We start from the raw sequence: 22,324 nt of genomic DNA, 5'->3' as shown, positions 1-22,324 counted from the left end.
AAAAACCTTACAGCCTAATTCTGCAGTCCTTAAACCCCCATTGGGAGTTTTGCTTGATTACGAGCTGCCAAATTTGGGCCCTTACATTTTATATTCTTCCTTTCACCTCCGAGCATCCCCCCAGTAATTGCCAGAATTAAGATTTATGCAAGAAATCTTTTGCCTGTCACTGAAATGCAGCCACTGCTGGGGTGGAGTGTGAAATCGAACAGCACATAGCATCCCAACACGACAGCCTGGGATGGCAAATGAAGAAGCATCCTTTATCTAACAGAAAAGGGACGGCTTGAAGTATATGTCAGTCTGCATAACTTGTGGGGCTGTGTCTTGGAGATGAAGACAGACTTGTAACCCAAATTGCTGCCTCAGGGATATATCATGAAGAGACACCGGATCCAGTCTGAATCTCTGCAAGGACTGTTTGCATCCTTACACTCCTCCTGCCTTTCTCCTCCAGCTCACTGCTTGTTAGGATGAAGTGTGTCATTTGACGGAAGGGGGTCTCTGGCTTAGAGACTTCTGTGCTTCAGGCAGCATCACAAGGCTTGTCAGCCCTTCCCCTCTCCCTGGCTTAGCTGTGTGTTCAGAACCCTCAGCCCACTGTGCTTTTCAATATAATTTGCTGATAACCTTTTTATTTGGTCTCCTGATCTCTACTTAATTGCTTGCTGAATATGTCTATTTATGGACAGCAGTGAGATCTTGATTATATCTGTTCAGGGAGAGTGCTACCTCCTACAGTTCAACACAGGAAGCTGGTTCTATTGCATGGTGGTTATGGGTCACAATTACCGTTAAGTTATTTCAAGACACATGTCTGGCTGCCTCTAAAACTGTTACCATCACTACTACCCAGTTCCTTTCGTTGGTGTCATGTGCATGCCTCAGAGAACCGAATAGGAGATTGTTGCAAAAAGGCCTTAACTAAAAGCTGATCTCATTCCATCTATCCAGGTTCTTATGCCGTACCCATCCCTGTAAACGCTGATTGGTACTTGTATCCGAACAGAGCTGAGACAGTTATTCTGTTGCCTTTCTAGCAGTGCATTCCCCCATTCCTACACTCTTGCCTTGCGTGTGACTGGTTCGAGCGCTCTCTCTCCTGCCTGCTTTGATTTGGGGCTTCGAAGTGCTCACCTTCACCAGCTCTAAAGCGATGTCTGCACAGCCTCATTCAGTCAGGAAAAGTTATTTAGTGCCAGTCACATAACCAGAGTGCCCCTGGAGAACTTTCTGACCAACAAGCTGTTTCAAAATCTAATATGGAGCAACACGCAGGTTGTTTGATGAGACGTAGTTGCTGGTTAGGTGCATTTACATAAGGGGCAGACTATTCCTCTGTTTCACATGTATGTTTGCAACCAGATTCTGATCTCTGCTGTTTATCACTTGTGGCTGCACATCTGCTATTAGAATCTGACCCAGGATGTCTCTTTGCTGGGGCTCACCTTTAGTCTCTAGATTCTGCAGCCACAGGGAAGAACCTGCCTTGAAAATGGCTGCAGCAGTTTCTGTTCTGCCTGCTGCTATTGCAGATTCCCATTCCCTCCTGCCAGTGGCCAGATACATTTGGGCTTATAGTTTTCTAATATAAAGAAAGATGTTTCTGGTATGGGGAGTGAAGAAGGATAAAGGGCCAACATGAGGAGGCTGTTGCTCCCATAGCAACTTCTGAGACCTGTTTGAAAAATTCCTAAACATATGTGGAGTCACTATAGTTAAAAACCAATCGTCTGGACTGATCAGAGTTTTCACACAAAGGAGCTTCTGCCATCTTAGAAACCCTGTGTGCTGTGGGGTCACGAGGAAGCTGTCATGCGGGGTCATGTGGAAGCTGTGTGTCCACTACCCTTTTAATGTCACAGTGCTGAACCCCCTTTCCTTCCAGACAGGTTCAGTTTTGGACCACAGTCTCCCAACCACAATATGCTGCAGAGCACATTCCTCCAGAATTTCATTCAGGTGATACTGTTGGGTACCCAGGAGAGAATAGATCCTTCCCACACTGGTTCTTTCAACAAAGAGACCATCTTTGGCTTGTGTCTCTGCTCCCTGCTTGGGCCCCGTTTCTATACCCTCATTGTGCAATCCAAAAACAACCCCAACACATTTCTCTGCATGAACAGCAGCAGGTTGCTAAGCAACAGCCTCATCACATTGGCCCTTCATCCTTCTTCGCTCACTACTTTTCAGGTTAATAAAAGATTCGTTTAGTTAAATATAGGCAGGTATATTTCTGCGTCCCGTAAATTCAGCAAACTCACTGTGCATATTTCATGTTAGTGGCTCTCATTAAATACATTATGCACATTGGCTTTTCCATCCTTCAGTAAACTCCTCCAGTTTGCACAGTTAACATTAAATTCCTATTAGCATTGATTGAAATGGAGGCAGCCTTACCCCAAAAGACCAGAGTCTCTGGGGCACCACAGCTATCCCGTCCATACCACACCCGTCTCCTCGATGTACAGAGGAGAAGGATTGCAGCTCAGCAGGTTTCCATCACCACCCAGTTTATTAGTATTCCCATCGCTGGTCCTAGTGTAACATTGCAACCCCAGCTTCCTGTCCCTAACTATGCCTGCAGAAACTCAGACACCCCTGCTGAAAGGAAAAAGTAAGGGAGATCATCGGAAGGTATGAGAGACTTCAGTAATGCCCCAGAATTGTGCCATGTATTGTTGGCACATCAGTGATTGACCAGCACACGTGCATAGTAGAAAGAGCTGCAAGATTCAAACCCTGCCTGCCACTCCTGGGTGTCTTTGATTGGATAGGCTTCCTATGTCTGCAACAGTCTGCTTTCTTATTGTGTAGCAAGACAGTAATGCTACCCTGTGAATTCTTGGGACCACTAAAACTAACTTTCCACGTGGGACATGACATATTCAAGACCATAAGCCTTTAGTGAAAGCTCAGGGTGGCCTCTCTGGAATGAGTTAATGTCTCTGTCTACTTCCTGGCGCTCTTGTCCAATCCCTAGTTCAGACCTCCACCAAATTAGCAATAGCTGCCCTGCTTGTTGGCCATGTGAGCAGACAGAACAAGGGTTTGTAGAGCCAAAAAGATGGAGCCTGGAGACCTGGTCTCTGCAGGACGCACAGGGTCTGGGTGGCGGCAGGGAAGCTTGCACCATTGCTGTTCCTGTTCTGGGGATCTGAGACTTCATTCCTCAGGGTTGTCAAAAAAAAAAAAAAGCCTCAAATTCACGTTGGCTATTTTTTTTTGTTTGTTTTTGTTAACTCTGACAGAAACCCTTTTGTTTGTTCACTGTGTTTGTTCGCTGGCGACTGCGACACGCCATTCTCCTCCTTTGATGTGAACCTCATCAGGAAGCACGTCCCACCCCGCCACGGCTCATCCTGTGTCCCGGGCTAGAGCACGTGCTAGGTTCAGTGGGAGCCGGTTCCAGCACGGCCAGGACTTGGCTGCTTCTCTCGGCTCGTCGGTACTGAGCTGCCTGTGCGGCTCTCAGCAGTGTCCTCAGGCCGCTGGCCCAGTCCGGTCCCGGTTTGATTCTAACGATGGAGCTGACCTTGCTGTCTTCTCTTAGGGTGATTTATGCAAAAATGCCTTTGTACTTGTGCTGGTCTGGCCCAGACTTGCGCGCTGGGGACACTGTTCCTGCAGCACAGCTCCCTTCGTAGGCTTAGAAAGAGCGCCAGATAGACGCAGTCACAAGCACCTTGTTCAAGGAGCTTTCTAGAACGTTGTGAGGACTGTTCCAGGCAGGAAGAGGAACAGATTTCCAGGTACAGAATGCAGAACCCCAGCGTACCTTTGCTGGCCCTCTCTGCAGAGAAGCAGGGACTCGGTGGGACTCAATTATTAGAACTTCCCTGCAGGCTGTAGCGGAGCCGTACACCGGTGGCAGGAGCACACGGGTCGCTTGCGTGCACAGCTACATGCTGTACCTGCCTTGGAGGAAAGAGCGGATTCGCTCCACGCGAGCTGCCAGCCGGGCACCTTGCACAAGCAGAGCTCAGTTTTGTTTCTTTCTAAACCTTAGTCCAATTTCAGGAGGGGAATCCAGACAGGAGAACTCAGCTAAGACTCAGCTGAAAAGCAGCGTTCCTTTAGCTGCCCAAGGCGGTGAATGGCAGACACACCATCCCTCTCCACCCAACCCAGGTGCAGAAGGCAGTGTGCTGTGACCATCCAAAAGGAGGGACACGGAAATCATTCATGAAGGAAACTCAAAATGCATAACCCCAGTGGTGCTTTCAGTCTCATGAGACGGCGACCCAATTGCTGATGTCATTAATTTTCAACAGTAACATTAAGGGGACACCATCTTTGTGTGGCCCGAGATAACTTTGGTACTAAAATGAAATGAGGGACATTGGAGAAATATGGATCTCTCACACGCGCGCGCGCGCACGTATGCAGGCATGGATGCTCTGACACACAGAAAATTGAAAGAACTAAGTCCATTTGTAACTTTAAAATTAACCCTTTTGGCTCCTGATTTCTCTGCCAAGGGCAAGCTGGCTTCAAAGCTGTCTGGTTTGTTATGTGACCAAGTGTTAGAAAAGCTGAATGAAAAATCTTAATTATTTTGCTGACAGCTACACTCAGTGAGTGGACACTGGCTGTGGAGTAATAGAATGTCGGGAAAAATTAATCTCTAGACAGGTCGGGACATTTGCACAGTTGGCAATCTGATTTTACCGTTGTTTCAAGCAATCTTTCCAGATGGACGCTAGTTTTTAGTATCAGTTGGAAGGCAATAGTGTACTCCAGCCTCTGACTCCTGTGTTATATTTAATAAACAGTTGGAAACTATCTTATGGTAAATTCTCCTAGGATATTTCTCCTAAAGAGCGACTAATGCCTCTTGGAGAACTTTAAAAAGCCTAGGCTACAAGCAAGCAGAATTGTTTTTAAACAGACTTTTTTCAGACGTCTTTGGATTTTATAACCCGGCTCATTTGCATGGAAACAGAGTTAGTGTAAGGCAATAGAAATCTGGACTTTGTATTTTAATTATTGTCCCAATATAAAGTTTTTCAGAGTTTTTTGGGAGGTGTCAACATTTTTAAAATCAATTAATCTTGAGTAGAAATATATCTGACATTGTCAATGTTCTGTAATGGTTTTAAACTAAAAGATCAGGGCAAAGCCTAATAATTTCTAAAATGACACTGAACCCTGTGTTCAGTGATGGGAGAGCTCACTCAGTCAAGCTGCTTTAAACTGAGTTGATTTATTGACCAAGAGTGCAACAGAAGCTGACAAAACCTTTCCTCAGCGGGTGTGGGGATTGGCACCTTACAGGCTTCAAAGGGGTGTGTATGGTGGGGGGGGGCAAAAGGGGGGAACAGCAAGATGCCAAAAAATGGGGCTAGGCAATAAGAATGACTTGGGATTTGTTGTGTTGTGTGTATATGTGTAGAGAAATGGTGTTTTCTAGGGGTGTTTTTTTAACCTTGCGCCACCTCAGCTTCCTCTCCTGTGAAGTTTAATTGTGACTCTCCGCATGCTTGTGAAGTGAGTAGTTAGCCCTTAACAATAACTCGATGCATGTTTCAATGGGAGTTGGGTGCTAGATTCCTTTGAAAAGTCCGGCCTCATTGAGTTGGGATGCTGGACGCAGGTGAACAAAACATAACATGTGCTCCCTCCCTTCCCTGCCTATTGTTTCAGTTTTCAGGCTGTCGTAAGGAGGGGGAGTTTTTTAGCTGCTGAGGAGCGAGGCTGTGCTCTGTAATGCTGCCCAGAGCAACCAAGTGCAGGGAGACAACAGTGGTTCTGGCCGCATGTGAGGGGACGTGCTGAGCATCCAGAGGGTGGACAGACCCGCTTGAACAAATGTAGGCTTGCTCGAGAAGGGCCTTTTAGGGTTATTTGTAAAAGGCCTGCCCCCTTCCCTTTATTTTTAAGCGCACCTAGAGATCCCCTTCAGTGTTCATGTTGGACAGAAGCTGGAAGATAGTGCAGTGATGGCGATTATTTGGGGCAGCACCTGGGGCTGTTTTTCTGATGTAAGTGCAGTCGTGTTGGATCACATCGTAGAGCAGCAGGCAGATGGGAGACCACACTACACAAACAGACTTCTGAACAGAATCCACCCATCCGCTCCCGTCAGTCTCCAACCCCTGCCAGAAGCCCAAAGGCACGTTAAAGCTTTTAGTGGAGGTTTTTTTATCCCACGTTGTTCCTTATAAAAAGTAACAGCTTCTGATAGCAGCCATCCCCATTCTCCCAAAACTCTGCAGTAGAATAACCAACAGAGACATCCTTGAGGTGCCTCCTTGCCTTGGGCTTAAAAGACACAACTCTTATTGTCAGGGGGCATCTTGTACTGGAGCCGCCAGCAGTGGGAATTACTGCGTAAGTAAAACAGACACTGTGTGATCTGATGTGCTACCTAAAGGGCTACCCAGTCATTCAAACACTCCAGACTAAAGTGCACTTAGACGCCGATTCCTGCCCCTGGAATTACCCACCTTTCCTCTTTGAATGGATAAAGGGGACATCTTCATCTGGAAGAGCTAGAGCCATGGGGTTGCCTATTTTGGCCAATAGGACGGCTGCTATATCATCCCATTTATTAAAAGGGACACAAGAGTTAATTCGATTCTGGGATGCGTCCAATGGATTAATTCTCCAGCAGTGCCTTCGAGGTGTCTCCTGGCTGCAGACCCTGCGTATTCTCTGTAATCAGAACTGACTCTTGTTTTACCTATTTAGAAGTTGATAGTAATTATAAGTGCACAGCAGGACTTGGTACAATCTGTTAGGTCAGATCCGTGTTAAAGATAATCACTCATGCAGCATGTTCTTCTCTTACAGCGTGAATCACTTTTTTTCTCGCTATTCTTGGAAAAGGACTGAGCAGATGTTGCACAGAAGCTTTGAAGTGCTCAAAAAATACTGTGATTTTGCATGAAACAGTTTAAAGCGAGTAGCTGCGAAAGAGGCTGTATGCAAAAGATAATTCCGCGTCCCAAGCTGGTGCAAAGGCCATTTTATTCTGGTCTTTTTTACCTCATTGGAGGTTTTCTCTCCCTCTGAGACTGGCATCGGGACTTCATGGCCAAAGAAGCTTGGATAGACCTCCTGTCAGTCCGGTTGCTTGTTGTGCCACAAACTGATGTCTTTTACTCCTTACATAATAGGAAGAAACTCCATGGGCATGCTGAGGGGGTCCAAATAACAGTGCTACATATACACAACACTACAGGGCCCAGCTAAACACCTGCTGCTCTGGTTGTGTCCTGGTGGTTTCTAAAACATAGAACACAGTGAGAACCACAAGGGGGATCCCAAACTGTTTAAAGGGATGATACCTAGTTCCTATCTACCACACCAACCCTGCTGTTCTTGGCAGCAGCAGTCCGAATTCTGAGATCAAACGGAAATCTTGCCTTTGCCATTGCTAGAGGCAGGCAAACAGGCTGGGGAGAATGGAGAACTGACACGGGGCGCTCTCTCACTTGCACTGAGTGGTTGACATTCTTCCCATTTTTTGGTGTTTCTACCCCTCCTGATACCCGTGTACGGTAGAAATTGCAAAATGCTTCATGTGGGGCTCTTCCTGTGGCATATACAAGGCATCCGAGAGCAGACGGAGTAGAAATCCCTCCAGGAGGCCTGGTCTCCTGAGATTTGCAAGGCGGTTCGGCAAACCTAATAGGATGGGATACTTCAGATAGGATCTGGGACAACAGCGGAATGTTCGGATGCTTACGTGGTGTTTTTAAAGGGACAGGCCCGTATTTAAACCATCCTTCAGATGTCCCGACTTTTTCTTAAAAGCGGGCAAATTGTCCCGTATTTTCAGACTCCCTCCTTTCCCCCCCATCAGTACTGGCAGGTCCTGCTGCTGGCCGGATGCCTGCTCACCAGCCACTCGCCCACTAGTGGTGAGTGGGGGGTGAGGGGCGTTCAGTGGGCAACAATGGGGTACGTGGGCAAGGCTGGGGGTGGGGCAAAGATGCAGCGTGCGGGGCCGGCCGCTCTCCCTGCTGGTCCTTCAGTGCAGCCCCTGCTGCGTGCTGGCTCTTGGCCAGCAGGGCCCAGCCTCCCATCCATTACCGGCCGGTACTGGCTGCACCCTGCGCGGGTTGGTGAGTGCGGGCAGGCGGCAGCAGTTTTGTCAGCCCTTTATGTGCCTCCGCTCTTGCTGTCCTCTCCCTGCTTTGCCCCTTCACCCCCCGCTGCTCCTCCATATCCTCCCCAGTGGGGCACGTCCTGCTCCCAGCGCTGTGTGGAGACCCAGCCCCTGGTCAGAGCGCTCAGCTCACCAGCAGCCTGGCTGTCAGGCCCCTTCCTTCCCCCACCGCCTCTGGCTGGGCCGGCGCCCCGGGAAAGCCCAAGACCCTCCAGCCTGGGGTGCTGGCCAGGAGGAGCCGAGCCGTGCGTGAGCCAAAGCCGCCGCACAGCGCTGGCAGGGGAAGCCTCTCTGCCCCTCTGGAGTAGCAAGGGCGGGGAAGCAATTTCCAGCCTGTTCATGCCCCGAACCTTCAGGTTCCACAGTAGCTCCTGTGGCGGGGGCTTAAGCACCCTCTTCACCTGCCCTGGGTCCTGCCCCCAGGGAGCACGGGGGCTGCTCCATCCCCTAGGCACCCTCCCCTGCTGAGCCACCCCTCTGGCCCCATTCGCTGAAGCCCCTGCCCTTAGGTTCCCTGGGTCTTGGAGCACAATGGATCCCTAGGGCTTAGCCCCTTCCTGTCCATGCTGTAGCCAGGGGACAGGAGGTGTCTGCATTATGTCAATGGCCAGCATCAGCCTGGATATCTTAGCAACCTTTTGACATTGTGCGGGTAGGAAGGGACAAGCTGTTTCCAGCCCCAGGGGGAGCAGGAGAGATGAGCTCTGCAAAGACATAGGCCAGGTCATCACTTCCCCACTTCCCCGGCACGCGTCTGGAAGCAGCTCCCGTCCCTTCCCTCCCGCCCAGTGCCGAAAGGCTGCTGCCGGCAACATTCTGGTGTGAACCCGGGCAGAAATCTGGGGAAGGGGGCCATGTGACCCTGTGTGCTCCCCGCCCCACGTGTTTTCTTGGGAAAACGTGGTGCCAGATACCAGGAGAGGCGGGTCCATCCTGGGGGCCCAGGCAGGCATGGAGGGTGGAGAGCACCAGGCAGGGAGGGTTGGGTCGGTTTGTCACCCCTGCTGTGTGAGAGAGGTGTACGGGAGTGTGTGTCACCCCTCTCCCATGTGAACCCTAAAGCTTTAAAGGTAAGAAGGTAAATAAAAAGAATACAACTATGCAGTATTACTTTTTAACAGGGGCTGAGTCAACTTGGTTTGATTTGAACATTTCAATTTGTACGATTGCCATTGAATTTGCTTGAATATAAGTAATTTTACCAGTTGTCCCATATTCAGCATAGGGAAATATGGTCACCTAGCTTTACTAAACCATTTGAAAGTGACCCACTACTAGTAATCACAGAGATCCTCGGCAGACTTGGCCTTTCTTTACTATTAACCATACTTGTCTCCTCCTATTGATGCGAGGTTAATATCTGCTAAAATATTCTCCATAACTCGACTCTTGCATAGATCTAAGTCACTGATCTAGTGGCCTATGATTAGCAAGAAACCTCTCCTACTCCTTTCCTGTGCTGAAAACTATTGAGCCTTGTGCATTTCTAATAATGACCCTCTTTAATGGCCAAATCCATTGTAATCAAAAGAACACAGTAATTTTGGCCGAAGGGAAACTCACTAGTTTCTTTGGGAAATGTTCCCAATTAAATATCTGGAATGTGTGAATTAGAGAAAGCAAAACTAAGTCTCAGCATGGCCAGAAAATGTCTGTGCGTGGAGGCTGTGTGAAAGGATTTCTTGCTTCGTAGAAGTGTAAGTTCATCTAGTGCCAGAGAACAAGTAGACTAGCCAAAGATAAACACAACAAAACCCAGGCAATTTCAGGGCATGAATGTACAAACAGATGAAATAGTGACAAGAAATAATAGAAGAGCCAGGAAAACCTTAAGTATCCCAAAACGTTCACGTCTCATTAAGCAACCCACTTAGCCAGTACCACATGTCTTCAAGGGAAAAGGCAGTACTGTCTAGCGATAGACAATCTGTGTTTTACAACAGGCAAGCACTAAATGGCAGATCTAGCCCACTTCCCTTTAAAAAAACAAAAATCAAACCAGTGAATCTGGAGAACTGCTACACGTTTTTTCCCCAGGTGACAATCCCTATTGCAAACGTTTAAGTCAGCCAAATGGCTGAAATACAGCATCTCACATCCCCGTAGTCAAGTGTCTTCACCAGGTCAGCTGGGAGGAAGAATTTAATTAGAAAACTTTGAATGATCATTAAGAATAATTTAAGAACAACTTACTAGATGCACAATCCCACAACTGAGGAAGAAGGCCATGCTGGTTAAAAAACTAACCTGGTTTACAGAGAAAGTGAAGGCAGCTTCAAAAAATAATATATTAGAAAGGGGAAGTAGATAGTAATGAATATAAATCAAAAGTTAGGAATTATAGACAATTGATAGGGGAAGCCAAGGGACACAGGGAGAAGTCTATGGCCAGCAGCATTAAGGACAATAAGAAGGATTTAAAAAAATATATTAGGACAGAAAGGAACCTGACAGTGGTATTGGGTCCATTACTAGATGGAAGTGGTAGAATTATCAATAATAATGCAGAAAAGGCAGAAGGATTCAATAAATATTTCTGTCCTGTATTTGGAGGAAAAACAGCTGATATAGTCTCATCACATGGTGATGGTAACACTCTTTCCATTCTACTAGAGGCTCTGAAGGCTGTTAAAACAGAAGCTGCTAATGTTCGACATTTTAAAATCAGCAGGTCCAGATAACTTGCATCCAACAGTTTAAAAAGAGCACATTAAATGGATTAAAAACTGGCTAGCTGATCGGTCCCAAAATGTAATTGTAAATGGGGAATCATCATCCAATGGGTATGTTTCCAGCAAGATCCTTCAGAGACTGATTCTTGGTCCTACGCTATTTAATATTTTTATTAATGACCTGAAAGAAATCATAAATAAATAATATGGCTCAATGTAAATACATGCATCTAGGAACAAAGAATGTGGGCCACATTTACAGGGAGGCCTCTATCCCAGGAAGCAGTGACTGAAAAAGATTTCAGGTCATGGTGAATAATCAACTGAACTTGTGCTCCCACTGTGATGCTGTGTCCAGAAGAGCTAATGCGATCCTGGGATGCAGAAACAGGGAAATCTCGAATAGGAGCAGAAAGGTGATTTTACCTCCATATTTGGCACTGGTTCATTCCTTGATGGAATCCTGCATCCAGTTCTGATGCCCACATTTCAAGAAGGAGGTTGATAAATTGGTGAGGGTCCAGAGAAGAGCCACAAGAAGGGCTAAAGAATTAGAAAACCTGCCTTGTTGTGACAGACTCAAACAGGTCAATCTATTTAGTGTAACAAAGGGAAGTTGAGGGATCACTTGATTTGTAAGTACCTACATGGGGAACAAATATTTAATAATGGACTCTTCAATCTAGCAGAGAAAGATATAACCACAATCTAGTGGCTGGAAGTTGAAGCTAGACAAATTCAGATGGGAAATAAGGTGTAAATTTTTAAAAGTGAACATAATTAACCACTAAAACAATTTACCAAGGGTCATGGTGGATTCTGCATCACTGAATATTTGTAAATCAAGATTGGATGTTTTTCTAAAAGTTCTGCTTTAAGAATTCTGTGAGAGACGTTCTCTGACCTGTCTGATACAGGAGGTCAGACTAGATGATCACAATGGTCCCTTCCATTCTTGAAATCTATGAAAACTTCAAATGCAAAATTTTGTTTCCATTAAAGCCAATTAATCAATCCGACAGCTAGATCTCTGGCTGTTCTGGAGGCTCACTGCACCTTCTCTTGTCTCTGCTTCCCGGTAGGTGCACCATCTTCACCCCAGATGTTGGTTTCCACTCAAGACTATCCCCAAGGACCTGGGGTAAGTGCCTGATGGGGCAACATGGGCTATCTGCAGTTGCCTTATTGGGACATTAGATTTAAGCATCAATTATTTTAGTTTGAGTCTTTCATTCTTGGAAAGGGGCCAAGGAGGGGAAATGTTGCAGCTGATCTTTTTTTAAAGGTTATGTTTTCAAATCAGTAACGGGATAAACGTGAAGATTCTAAAGGTCCAGTTTCCCTCTGGTGTAACTCTAGTTAGTTAATGGGGTGACATCATGGAGAAGCATGGCCCAGTCACTACTGATAAAGGAGTTTGAATCTGATCGAGAAGAGACAAGGAGGCAAAGAAAGGCGATCAGGAGGGGTGACTTGGTTAGAGTGCCAGGAGAAGAGGACGTCTGCAGTGGTCATTTGTGTAGCCCAGGAGAAGGCAGAAAGGAGAAATTTATAGTTGTCTGCAGTGATAGATGACCAAGGTTTAGGCTACTGTAATCTGCCCTTGAAGATCACGAGAAGAAAAGTGAGTATTTCATAAATCATATTTGTACATGATACCGCATGAAAGGCAGGCTTTGAAATAACCAGTTCTGCTGCTCATCTCTCTTTGATCCCATATTTACCTTCTTCTCGATTGCCATTAAGTTATAAGACTAATAAAAATAATTCTTCTATGGGTTTGTTTGTTTGTTTCAGGTCGAATTTTTTCCCATCAATAAGGCCCTGAAAAATACTGTTGTGGAGAACCAGCCTAATTCGGTAGTAAAGTGTGAAATGTCCACACACAGACATGATTAGTGTATAAAGTAGAAGGAGAGGTTTAGCCACCCAGCAGCATTTCCTTGAAAATAGTTATTTTCATATAGCGTGATCCAGCTCGCTGAGTTATGCCGATATCCCACTAGCATCACTTTCCCAGGTCTTTGTGGCCAAACTACAACAATTTCCTGCTATAATCCATGTCCCCAGAAGCAGCAAACCAGAGTCTACATATAATTTGCTGGGCAGAAATCTCTGAGCTGTTCTCAGGCCCTGGACTTTTTATTTGTTAAGGGGGTCATTTGCAGCAGATCAGATTTGCAGGCTTTTGCTCTATAGCACAGTGGAAGTGTATTGACAATGACATATAATTTTTGCATGGATAGTTCTCAGGATTTAAGCACAAACACTGAAAGCCTTTTTGTTGTTTTTCCTTCTTGTTACAGAGATCTTTACACAGTGATATTTTTGATGAAATTTAATACTTCACGAGCGTGCATTGTGAGACGACTGCATCTCGCCAAACGTGTGTGGGTTTTTCTGCGAAACCACACACAGCACGCTGCAGCATCAACAGCTGAATTACAAAACGTAGTTCAGGCATGTCCAGCACCCATAAGTGCCCGAGCTGTGCTGCATATCTGAACCACAGAGGGGTAGCTCAGTTCGGTCGTTCCTGTCCATTTAAATTTGCACAGACCATTTAAAATAAACTGCCAGCATATCTTGGAGTTTCTGGCCCTCCTAATCCAGCAAGATTTTCCACAGCCCAGATTGCACCTTGGCAGTTCCTCCTTCAGCAGCCTCATTAGTAGAGTTAATACCATCATCTTAATTATCATAATTTTCTTTTCAGTTGTCGATATCCCAGTTGTCTGCATCACCCCATTCTCCTCCTGTAAACCACTCATCCAAACCCCCGTTGCAACGGCAAACTGGCTCTCCAGTCCTCCTCTCCCCTGGGATGCGCCGACGTGAACGTGCAGTAAGGATTCCTAGTTGGGTTTATGTGGTGGCCCCTGCATTGGCTAGCCCTTGCAGAGAGGGATATTCCTACCCACATGTGTTTGGAGTGTGTCCCTTCCCACAGAGCTATACAGTACATTCTAGGCCAGGTTCACTCATTCCTGTGGTCATTGCAGCCAAAAATAAATGTGGGAAATCTGAATTCAAAATGTAGAAAAGCCAGGTTTGTGAGAATGCATGAACCCTGTCTGCTCAGGAGCACTTTCCTTTACGGAGAGGCTGCATCAGGTGCTGTGCTGGGAGGGAGGACTCCTGGGTTCTGCCCATCCCCCATTGCTTGTGCCCTGCCCGGTGATCTGTGCATTAGAACGTATATGAGATAGGAAAGGCGCTGCTCATCGGCTCAGCTGAGCAGGACTGTGATGACAACACTTCTGCTGAGAACAGATGGGGAACTGTTTGCCTGCACTGCATTTGTTACCCCCAGACTGCCCTGCGAGGAAGACAAGCAGGAGCCTGGGCAGCTCCTTCAGCGTGCCCTGCCGAGCCCTGCCCCTCGCTGCGTTCTATCGCCACCCATATGGGGACGGTCCGTTTCATGGGGGCGCCCTTGTTTGTCAGCAGGAGCTCCCATATGGAGGCAGCAGCCGTGGCATAACGCACCTGGAGGCTGACCTCAGCCCCAGCTACTTGATCCTGGATTCCTCTGCAGGTGACGAGCTGCAGGAGCTGCCATTCACTCCCGTGCACGCGCCGATTGTTGCCATGGGAGCACAGACTGGAAGGTGAGGCTCTAAGGCAGGGTTAATGGTAGCTGGAGTGGGAATGGGTGAATTGCTGCCTCAGCGATGCTAGCCCAGGGGGGTGGAGTTCAGTGATGTTCAACAGTCCCGCACCCGTCATCCTGCCTCTTACGGTAGATGTCCCTAAATGCTTCTGACTCACACAGAACCCCGTCCAGGAGGGACCTGGCAGAAAGGGTCAGGATTCCAATGGCGTCTGGGTCCCAGGAAACTCAAAGCCATTTCTCTTTCAGCTCTAGCACTGTCCTCACTCGGGCCTCTCTATCTCGCTTGCATGCTGCTGGCTTTCCGGAAATCCTGGATTGTAACAAGGAGCCAGCAGAAGTTGTGGACCCCGCAGACCCTGTGGACTTCAACCCTCAAAGGGAAGAAGCTGACTTCTTGCAAAGCAATGAAATCATTTTGCAGTTCCTTGCCTTCACCAGGTAATGCCCTGAAATCCCACTGCACCATTTTCAGGTTGGATTCACGTCTCCTCTTGCAATAGCATCCATTTCCATTACTGATCTGCGTGCTGCTCTTTGGCTTGATGATTCTGAAAGGTCCTTGTATCCATCTCCTGTGCCCCTTCCTTAGGACTTTCACATTGCTTGGCTGAGGCATGTGTGAGCAACTGCCATGGTAACAAAAGCACCAGAAGTGCCTGTGAGACAATGAACATTTCCATTTTAGATGTTGTTTTATACACTGAGCCCGTTCCAAATTAATTTTTTTGTTCACATTAGCCAGATTGTAATGTAAAATTAATTACTGAGTAACTCCTTATTTACAGACAGGAAAGCTTCACTTGGAAAGGTTTTTCTGCAATGGTGGTTTTATCTTGATTATGCAACATTTGTCTATTTACCACTGACTACAGGGCACTGTAATTCTGAAAGTAAAATACCATTCCCACCTGGTCTGGAAGCTGGGAACTCTGTACCAAAGAGCAGAAATCACCTGTACTACCAGTTTATTGAAAGCAAAAAAACCCAAACCTTGTCCTTCCTGTCACGATGGCTTCAAAGGAAGCCTCCCAAACCAGTTTGAATACACTTAATATCATGGATCTTCCCCAGTTCTTCTGCTTCTCCAATGGTTCTCAAGCACTTGCAAAGCACATACCAATTGTTGGGTCTGTAACAAGAGGAGTTAATCCAGAGATGTTTTTTGGTCAAGGATCCCACAGGATGGCATGGGGACAACATGGCCAAAGACTATGTATTTCACCTTCCAGTTTTACCGTTTCCCACCGGTCACAACACCACGATTGCAGCTGGTGAAGATGGACCGGTCTGGGACAGCCAGTTCAGATGCATCTTCCCATACCTTATTCCAGATCAACAAAGACGGAACCCTCAAGAGCGGTAAGCACTAGTGGAGGAAGGGTTTTTGAAGAAGGAGGAATGTTTCAGCACTTGCCAGATGGTATGTCCTCTGAGGAAGTCCTGGAGGATGTAGCCAATTGTTTGGGAGTTATATGAGATGTCCAAATACTCCAGAGTCTGTGCAGTTTGAAGGGAGACCTGGCAGAGCTTTATGAAATAATGAACAGGGTAGAGATAGTACATAAGGCACTCTGATTTACCCTTTGTCATCATCCTGGGTCAAGGGGCTACTCAATGAAATTAAAAGGCAGCAAATTTAAAACAGATACAAGGAAACCTTTTTATATACAATGCGTAACTAACTTGTGGAACTCATTGCCCCAACAAATCATTTAATCCAAGAGTTTAGCAGAATTCAAAACTGGACTAGACAAGTATATGGAAAACCACAGTTACAGCAGAGAGGATATAGATTTATAAGGGGTATAAATCTCCATGTTAACTGATTGGGGCTAGGAGGAAAACCTCCCTATGGCCCAATCGTTCTTCAATTGCTTACTATGGGGTTTCTTGCACCTTCCTCTGAAGTGTCTGCCTGTTGGAGATGGGATGCTAGATCAGATGGACCACAAGCCTTCTAGCTCTATTCTTCGGGTGCTAAATTCTTCCAATCAACTGGGCCTTGCTCTAGGGTTTAAAAATGAATACTGAAACGTGCCAATGCTTTAAGCCTTTCTTGCAGTGTATCAGCAAAATTGTTTTTCTTGCTTGGCTAGTATATTATAGTAAAGAGGAAAATCCATTGGGAGACTTAAATTACAGTTTTTAATAGTTCAAATGGGATTTTTGTCAATCAGATTTAGGCTTAGCTCCAAGTCAAGGTAATGGACTAGTATCTGCTATAATATCAAGTTTCCATTAGTTTATACACCATATAATTAAAAGTGTTCAAAATGTCAAGCCATAAGGCAAAACATCAATACGTGTCAGTGACACGATTCAGAAGTGTAGACTGCTGACTCCAGTGATAGCTAAGCAGATGTAGAGGGAGACACAACACATCTAAGCAACCAGCCTGTAGTAATGCAATCGGATTCTCTTAGCAAAATGGTTTTTTTAATGTCTTATTAAATTTTTGTCCCAAGAGATGCAAAACTAATGTCCCACCTCCTACAGAGCATTTTTAGTTTGTAAAGTTCCTTCCCCATGTGCAATAGTTAATGAAAATTAATAAGGAAAATCCACATAAACTTAATTTTTTGTGGGTGGATGTCAATCCCAACGAATTTAAAAGTGACTGATTCAGGGAGTTCATAAATGGTTTGATCCATATGTTTATGAGAATGAAATTACAGCTATCAAGAGGAAAGCTGATCCAGTGGCTAGGGTGCTCGTGTGTGACTTGGCAGATATAGGTTCAATTCCTGCTGTGCCTGCAGACTTCCTCTGTGACCTTGGGCATATCACAGTCACTCTATGCCTTAGTTCCCCATCTATAAAATGGGGATAATGGCCCTGCCCTGCCCTGCCTCACAAAGGGTGTAGTGGGGATAAATACAGTAAAGATTGTGAGGTTCTCAGAGACAGCTGTACTGGTTCTGGGAGCCACAGGGGTCCCTTTGATAACAATGAATCTCCTGAGAAGCCATGGAGGGTTAATTTACTTTGTCAGGAATACACTCTTTTTCCTGCAGGATCTCCAGGGTTGCAGCTAAAGTATATGGTGGATCCTGGTTTCCTGAAGCCAGGAGAACAACGCTGGTTTATACGTTATATAGCTGACCATAACCTACAGATTGATATTTGGGATGGAGATTCTTTGCTCCTCATTGGATCTGCTGCAGTTAAGCTGAAGGTATGAAACTTTTCCCATACTAAGTCCATAGCTGCTGATAATGGAGAAAAAGCCCAGAATCTCTACTTACGAAGTATAAGAACTCTGGGGAAGGGACCTTCTTTGGTTGTGTTTGTACAGCACCAAACAGAATGGGGAATTGCTCTAGGCTCTGTTGCTCTACAAGGAGGGATTAAAATAGTAACCCGGCTGCAGCTGGCAGGAATGGCTACTGGGTAGGGTAAGTTCAGGAAGTTTCTTACAAATGTGCATTAATTTCTTTGGTGTTAAAATCTGAACGATTTGTCGGAGTGTGTAAAAAGACCTTTAGAAAAAATGTCGTGCTCTGAGGTTCCTTGTGCCGCTGGAGGGCCTGCGCAGGCGTGAGAACAAACAGTCTCCGCTGATTCACAGGAGAAGCTCACTCTGGGCAGGAGCAGCACATGTTACTTTGGCCCGCCAGGGTGCCTCATTCTTGTTCTGGAGAACCACCACCCGCACTGCAAGGTCAGGCCAGTCCCTGTGCCCCTTGACTCCTCTGCTTCTCCACCGAGGTTGCCAACAAAGAGGGAAAACCAGTGCCAAAAGGCAGGAGGTGGTTTGTGGTGTAGACACTTGTGCCCTGGGAAATGGTCTGAAACTCCCTAATTCCCTGCGAACAGGCCACCAAACAGCCCCAAGGGAGTGAGAATTGCTGTTCGCTGTTACGCTGTCTGGATTCAGCTCAGTGACCTAGCGGTGAAAGGTTTGTATCCTGCTCTGAGTTGCCTAAGGCATCCAGTCCATCAGGTGCCACTTCCCTCCCCTCACTCCTGAATGCAGTTACCAGTGCTAATGGCCTTCTGTCCAAATGGCCAGAATAATCATCTCCATTTCTAGGCAACGATTGTGCTATGGCCAGTGTGTGTGGTGAGGATGGGGGGGTTTCATTATCAGGTTTAATTGTACAGCAGTTTACATCTCCTATGGAAGTTTCTCTGATTCTTGCCTGAGTCTCTCAATGGTCTCTCCTGGACAGTGTACCACTCTGGACAATGCCTCCTGACAGTAACAGCTACACACATTTTTTGGCTTCAGGATATGTTCCTCTTGCCCCACAGCACTTGCTTCGCCAGGGTCGGACAGCAGTTCAGGTCCATCATGAGCTGGAGGTGATGACAACCGAATACGAGCAGGACACAACAGTAACGAGTGGGGACGTTCTCAGACACGGCACTGTGAAGCCCATAGGAGTCTACGTTGTTGTGAAAGGCCGACTTCACCTGAGTTTGGCCAACGTTGGTAAGAATCCCTGTTATTTTGGCTGATTCACCATGTTTTCTGATGAAAATTTGTTTCTTTCAGAAAGTAACTCAAGATTTCTTATGTATTCTTCAGCATGCTCATTAGACACTTAACTCTGCTGGTTGTCTTCATCATTGCAGTTCCAGCACCATTCTGGGGCATCGCTGGGAATCTCTTTGGTGGCTGATCTGTTACCTTCCCCCCTCCATCTTCACAGATCGATCACCTCCCAAAACAGAGATGCTTTTACCTGCACCAGGATGCAATAATACTTTGCACGCTGATTTGATACAGTTGAAAAGCGCTATGCAGGTGCTAAGGTAGGAAAGCCATGCTGTCCCCGCTGTACAGCTGGGGCTACTGAGGTGCTGAGTTTTCAGAGGTGTTGAGTGAGAGTCAATAGGACGTACAGGTGACAAGCACCTCTGAAAATCAGATTTGCGCCAGGAGCAGAGCCCAGTGCAGTGGCCAGCTTTCTGCTCCATGCGCCTTTTCCAGCAATACGATTGCTCAGCATGGTTCCAGACATCCAGCAGCTTGTTAGTTAAAGGTCTACTGAAAGGTGATCTCAATGCTAGTCACCATCAGAAGTGTTACCCTACTGGCCTTCAGTGCTGAAGCTAAGCTCTTGAGCTTGTATGAAGCCTGCAAAGCTTAGGACCCTCACATGCTCAAATAAATTTGTTAGTCTCTAAGGTGCCACAAGTCCTCCTTTTTGCAGATACAGACTAACATGGCTGCTACTCTGAAACCTGTCACACACAAGGGAGGATCCTGACATTGCAACCCGAGGGACAGATTGGGTGTCTAGCTAACCCAGAGTTTCCATTAGCCGACTCTCAGCATTTCTGAGTTGCGTTGTGTTTGTTCACCAGCCATGAAATGGGAGCTGGGGATAATTTGATGGTGGTGCTAGAAGTTTGTCTAATTTCAATGCTTCTGTGAGTGCCTTTTGTAACGCCCTCAATCAGCCATCCCTCTGCACCTGTTTCTGTCCCCGAGGGCAGACTGCTCTCTCCCTTCTTTGGAAGCCTGTGAGAGTCACATCAAGGCTACGCTGCATCAGAACTGCCTCTGCCCACTGCCACTAGTGGGTTCTGCACTAAAGATGGCTGTAACTCTTCACAGTATTCCCAAAATTGTTTCATGCTGGCAAAATGAAAAGCACCCCCATGATGCCATTGGAGCGATGGATCTGGACCTACAGGTTCCTGTGCATCTGAGGGAAGAAAATGCTTTCTTGAGACCCAGCAGAGCTCTGGGCTTGGGCTGTTCAGAGATTTTTCAGTTGCTTGAGAAAAATCAACAGGTTCTAAATGCCCGTCTCCGATTATCCTGTACCCACCCTCCGCCTACAATAAGTAATAACACCAGGCTACAGAAAGAGGAGGAAATGCACAGCTCATTAGTTCTGTTTTGAGTTTTCTGCCTGCTTGTTTACAAATGTACAAGCTAAGGCAGCTTTGAAACAGACAATATGGAAACAGCGACACTCAATTAGGTGCTAGCAAAATAACTCCGAAACATGGGAGAAACAGACAAGATGCACAAAGCTGTACCTATAAGAAAACCAAACTTGTAAGAACACTGTTTCCTAGAATTTATTAGGTACTTTTTATATATATTTAATTCACCATCTTATAAACGTGCAGTGACTCCAGGTTTTAAAATCTTATCTTCAGAAGAAAGATTAGCTCCATTATATGATCTCTTAAATTGTCATTTTCACACTTTGCCTGCAAGAGTGTGATAAGCTCTGAGGGAGGAGAGTCCGAGATTCATAACCCAGAGAACAGTTCAGTGCAAACCCAGCAAAGGCAACTGATTAAGAAAGGACAAATACTAGCAAAACAACAACGAAACACCCACCGTACTATATCAGTACAGCCGTCACTCTGATTTCTCTGGCAAATTGTGTTTGATTTCAAAATAATATTAGTCTGGTTTTTAAAATCCCTCATAATACTGGGGTTCGAAGCGTTGAACAGCAGGCCCGTTGTGTAAACTGGATGGCGTTGAGGGGCAGAGAAGTGGGGCTAAACGTAGCCAAATAAGGGCATTTGCATTCCAGTCTTTGCCTGCTACACCCATTTCTGCTCCGTACTACATCGTCCGTTTGAAATCTAATCCGTTTCAGAAAGTGAGTTCAAAGCAATTTCAGATACTGCCCCTACCCCTGGCTCCCATTGCCAATTTTCTCATTTTCCTGTTTTTTTAAAATGCTCTTCCCCCTGGTTGCTGTGTGAAAGACCCACACAAACAGTACGGGGAAACTGACCATCCAGGAGCCTCAGCAATACTGACTGAGCAGGAAGTGCTGTCATGTGCACAGTAAACAGACTGGAAAAGAGGTCTTAAATCTCCTTCAGTTTCAGTAATCTTGGCTGTTACTCGTAACGTTTTCCATCAAAGTGATTTTTTTTTTAAAGTGACCGTAACCCTTTAAGCTGCAGGAAAAGAAGCTTCTGGCTAATCCTCCCCTTGCCATTCACACTGAAGTGCTAGGAGGGATTAGCTGTGAATGGAGTTAAATGGCATCTTTATAGCATGATATTTTTCTGATTTTTGGTGCGGTAGAAATGATCAGCAAGGTAATTTTAAATACCTCTCAGAGACGAGCTCCATAGGGTTGCAGGTTTCCACTGGGAGAACGTGTGAACTCCTGTAAGCCCAGGGGCAGCGTTCTCAGCAGAGCTGGCTGAGGCAGAGTTGCACTGACACTGTCCGTAACATTGTGAGAGCTTCGGGGCGCGTGCCCTGGTGGTTAATGTTAATGTTCTCACTGTCCGGGTTAATATTCTCAGCTGCCTAAACAGCTTGAGCTACTTCTGCTAACGGCGCATTTGCAGGAGTTGTACACATGAAAAAAGGGTACACATATAACTGCTAGAATGTCCTTCCATTCCAAAGCTGTATCTAGCTGTTGTATTTTGCATCGTGCCAGTCGCCTTAATACCTATATTTTGTAGGTCCTAAGACATCAAAACGGCCAGACTGGGTCAGACCAATGGTCCATTTAGCTGGTATCCTGTCTTCTGACAGTTAATCACACACTGCAACAATACGTCACCCCCTGTGTTTACAGAAGACCCTCCTACAAACTCTAAGGTGGATGGTCTCATCGCAGATGACATCACAGCTCAAATGTTAAGGGTTGTGCAGTTTTAACACTTGGCTCTTTGTTGTGCCAGAATTCTTCCCAGCTTGCTGTGGGGAGGCATGCCTTGAATCAGCAGCTCTGCCATCTCTTGCAAGCATGCAGGGTGCACTCTTCTCTGCATGTTGGGGGCTCTGGCATGGTCCGGTCTTCACCCCATCGCTTTGGAGCTGCCCCAGCTGGGTGCAATTCCTCTGCTCCCCAGAAAGGGTGTGCCCAGGCTCAGGGGCGTGGGGAGGAGAATGCACTTCGGGCCCACCCCTAGACACTTGTACAGGGCCCGCTGGAATCCAGCCCTAAATATTGAAAAACAATGTCAGGTGCT

The 22,324-nt window shown here is 46.4% G+C and overlaps 1 protein-coding gene across 5 annotated transcripts in view; it reads left to right on the top strand.

Annotated features, from left to right (window-relative positions):
- The window catches only part of NPHP4 (nephrocystin 4), a 99,722-nt gene that overhangs the window by 56,782 nt on the left and 20,616 nt on the right, over nt 1-22,324 (top strand). For 4 of the 5 annotated variants that reach the window (XM_048825253.2, XM_048825252.2, XM_048825255.2 and 1 more), the window contains 7 exons: nt 11,871-11,929; nt 13,505-13,633; nt 14,236-14,399; nt 14,651-14,842; nt 15,576-15,763; nt 17,419-17,579; nt 18,659-18,839. In XM_048825253.2, coding sequence (XP_048681210.2) covers nt 11,871-11,929; nt 13,505-13,633; nt 14,236-14,399; nt 14,651-14,842; nt 15,576-15,763; nt 17,419-17,579; nt 18,659-18,839 — 1,074 coding nt within the window. The remainder of the gene's footprint in view (nt 1-11,870; nt 11,930-13,504; nt 13,634-14,235; nt 14,400-14,650; nt 14,843-15,575; nt 15,764-17,418; nt 17,580-18,658; nt 18,840-22,324) is intronic. The other variant, XM_048825254.2, reaches the window with a different exon arrangement.

The sequence above is a fragment of the Caretta caretta genome, chromosome 18 (assembly GCF_965140235.1).
Source record: "Caretta caretta isolate rCarCar2 chromosome 18, rCarCar1.hap1, whole genome shotgun sequence".
Lineage (NCBI taxonomy): Eukaryota > Metazoa > Chordata > Testudines > Cheloniidae > Caretta > Caretta caretta.
Note: the sequence above shows the minus strand (reverse complement) of the source record. Positions and strands in the feature narration are given on the sequence as shown.